Source organism: Thamnophis sirtalis, unplaced genomic scaffold (genome assembly GCF_051295495.1).
Source record: "Thamnophis sirtalis isolate CommonGarterSnake01/CBP01778 unplaced genomic scaffold, rThaSir2_p1.2 scaffold_10, whole genome shotgun sequence".
Classification (NCBI taxonomy): Eukaryota; Metazoa; Chordata; class Lepidosauria; order Squamata; family Natricidae; genus Thamnophis; species Thamnophis sirtalis.
In genome coordinates this window covers 70,187,787-70,190,333 of record NW_028261390.1, presented here as the reverse complement: position 1 = coordinate 70,190,333, position 2,547 = coordinate 70,187,787, and the positions used below count along the sequence as shown (strand labels likewise).

At 55.1% G+C, this 2,547-nt stretch overlaps 1 protein-coding gene across 1 annotated transcript in view; it reads left to right on the top strand.

Annotated features, from left to right (window-relative positions):
* Positions 1–357: 357 nt before the first annotated feature.
* The window catches only part of PHOX2B (paired like homeobox 2B), a 13,980-nt gene continuing 11,790 nt past the window's right edge, over positions 358–2,547 (top strand). The window contains exons 1-2 of the mRNA XM_087723805.1: positions 358–485; position 1,034. Of these exons, the coding sequence (XP_087579931.1) occupies positions 358–485; position 1,034 (129 nt within the window). The remainder of the gene's footprint in view (positions 486–1,033; positions 1,035–2,547) is intronic.

The following is a 2,547-nucleotide window of genomic DNA, read 5'->3' as shown; positions in this document are numbered from 1 at the left end:
GCCCAATAGACTGATGAGTTATTGTCATGTAAAAAGCGGCAGCCTTCAGACCCACCGCTTCGCTATTGTCCAAGAGGAAAGAGCCAAGTTTTTTATTATGGGAAGAATATGCTCTAGAGACCTCAAGGCGAAGCGGCTCCACGCAGCCCTTTTTTCATAAAACCAGGCTCGGCTCCTAGCAGGGAGGCCACTCTGGAAGCGAGAGGCGAGCGGTGAGCATCTCTCTCCCTTCCCCGGCCACCCCCCAAAAAAAACCCCGGCCCTCGGCCAAGCAGGCAGGCAGGCAAGCGCCCACTCCCCCCCGCGTCCCCAGCCCTCCTCTGACCCCCTCGGCTGGGCCAGCTGGAGCCTTTTCCAATGTATAAAATGGAATATTCCTACCTCAATTCCTCCGCCTACGAGTCGTGCATGGCCGGCATGGACACGTCCACCTTGGCTTCGGCTTACGCGGATTTCAGCTCCTGCAGCCAAGCCAGCGGTTTCCAGTATAACCCCATCCGGACCACTTTCGGCGCCCACCTCGGGCTGCCCGTCGCTCACGCCCGGATCCTGCAGCCTGGGCAGCCTCAGGGACCACCAGAGCAGCCCCTACGCGGCAGGTAAGACCCTCCGCTAGCTGGGGGAGGGAGGGAAGGGAAGGGAAGGCAAGCAAGGGAAACCTGCGGCTTACAACCGCGCGCCTTGATTGCATTTGGAAACATCGGGCTTTCGACTCTTTCAGCCAAACCAAATTTGCTTACCCAAATGAAAGGGATTTATCACGTTAGGAGCGATCGCGGGGAAAGGAGAGAGGAGAGAGGGAGAGGTAGAGAAGGGAAGGGAAGAAGGAGGGGTGGGGGTGGGGAGGAAAAGGGGTGGGGGGGCGGCGGGCGGCGGCGGCTGTAATTCACTTACACGGTTACACTATCCGAAGTCACACCCGAAACCGCCAACAAAATTATCTTAAGCTGCCAAAATGATCGGCATAATTTATTTATTTTGCGACGGGGACTGAAAAGCGAGGGGGGAATAATTAGATAAGGCTGTAGTAGAGGGTGATTACTGACACCAGCGGCTTTCTCGCCCTCGCCAAAACTACTACTACTACTACTACTACTACTACTACCTACTACTACTACTACTACTCTTCTTCTTCTTCTTCTTCTTCTTCTTCTTCTTCTTCTTCTTCTTCTTCTTCTTCTTCTTCTTCTTCTTCTTCTCCTTCTCCTTCTCCCTTCTCCTTCTTCTTCCTTTGCGTGTCCAACCACACTTGGCCAATAAAGAATTCTCCTCTCCTTCTTCTCCTTCTCCTTCCTCTTCCTCCTCCTCCTCCTCGTTCGTTTGGAAGGACCCCCCCTCCTTCCCACAGCAAGGCCGGCAGAAAACGAGGCAACGACGTTTGCAGAGCCTCGATCCGGATTACCCCTGATTTTCAGCAGCTCTTCCCGGAAGGATGCGCCGAATCCAAAGCCAAGCGCTGGGATTGCCACCTCGGACCAGCTCTGGGCCGGGATTAAACCCGTCCCCGGCGAGGAAGGGACGGTCGCTCTCTCTCCCGCTTCTAGCTTCGTTGCCTTCCGAGGGACGAGCCGCCTCCTCGGCCTGGCCGGCCAACACAACATTTTGGCTTCGGATTTGGAAAAAGAACGCAGCGTTCTGGTCTAAACGCCACGTCGGAGAAGCGAATCTTTCGCGCGGCTGGCTTCTCAGCTTTTCGGGCCCCCGCGGAAGAATCGCTGGCAAAAGCGGGGTTTGGAAAAGCGGCGGCGGTGGTGGGGGGGAGGAGAAGGGGGCATTTGCACAATTTTATCCCCCACCTTAGCAAAGGCGGAGGCGGTCCTGCCCCCCCCCTCTTCCTCCTGTTTTTGATCAGCGCAATACGCAAAAATTAACATTATCTATTTATCCAACCATCCATCCATCCATCCATTTATCTGTCCGTCCTCCGTCCGTCCTCCCATCCATCCATCCACCCACTCACCCATCCGTCTGTCTGTCTGTCCGTCCATCCATCCACCCACCCACCCATCCGTCTGTCCGTCCATCCGTTCGTCCATCCATCCACCATCCACCCACCCATTTATCTTCCTGTCTGTCCGTCCATCCATCCATCCATCCATCCATCCATCCATCCATCCATCCATCCATCCATCCATCCATCCATCCATCCATCCATCCATCTATCCATCCATCCCCGTAGACTAATCGAAGCAAGCTTTAACTTTTTTTTATTGGGGGGGCTGTGTGGAGATGCCCGCCCTGCGTTCCGTATAATTAAATTATGAAATCGCCGCCTCTTTCATGCTTAAGGTGAATTGACGTGAAGAAGACGAACGGGGGGGGGGGGGAGAAGGGAATCGCGCGTGGATCCGCCTTTGCTTTTTCCTTTGAGCTCATTTTGTCCAATTTGTTTTTTTTGGGGGGGGGCGGATGCGCGCCGTCCCTTTTCCCGGGAAATAAAAAGGGGACTTCCCACCCCGAGTCCAGAACCCCCCCCTCCCAAGCACCAAAACGCGGCGCCTCTCTCGTCTTTAGTTCAAACCCCGCTCCCCCTTTTTTGGTGCATGC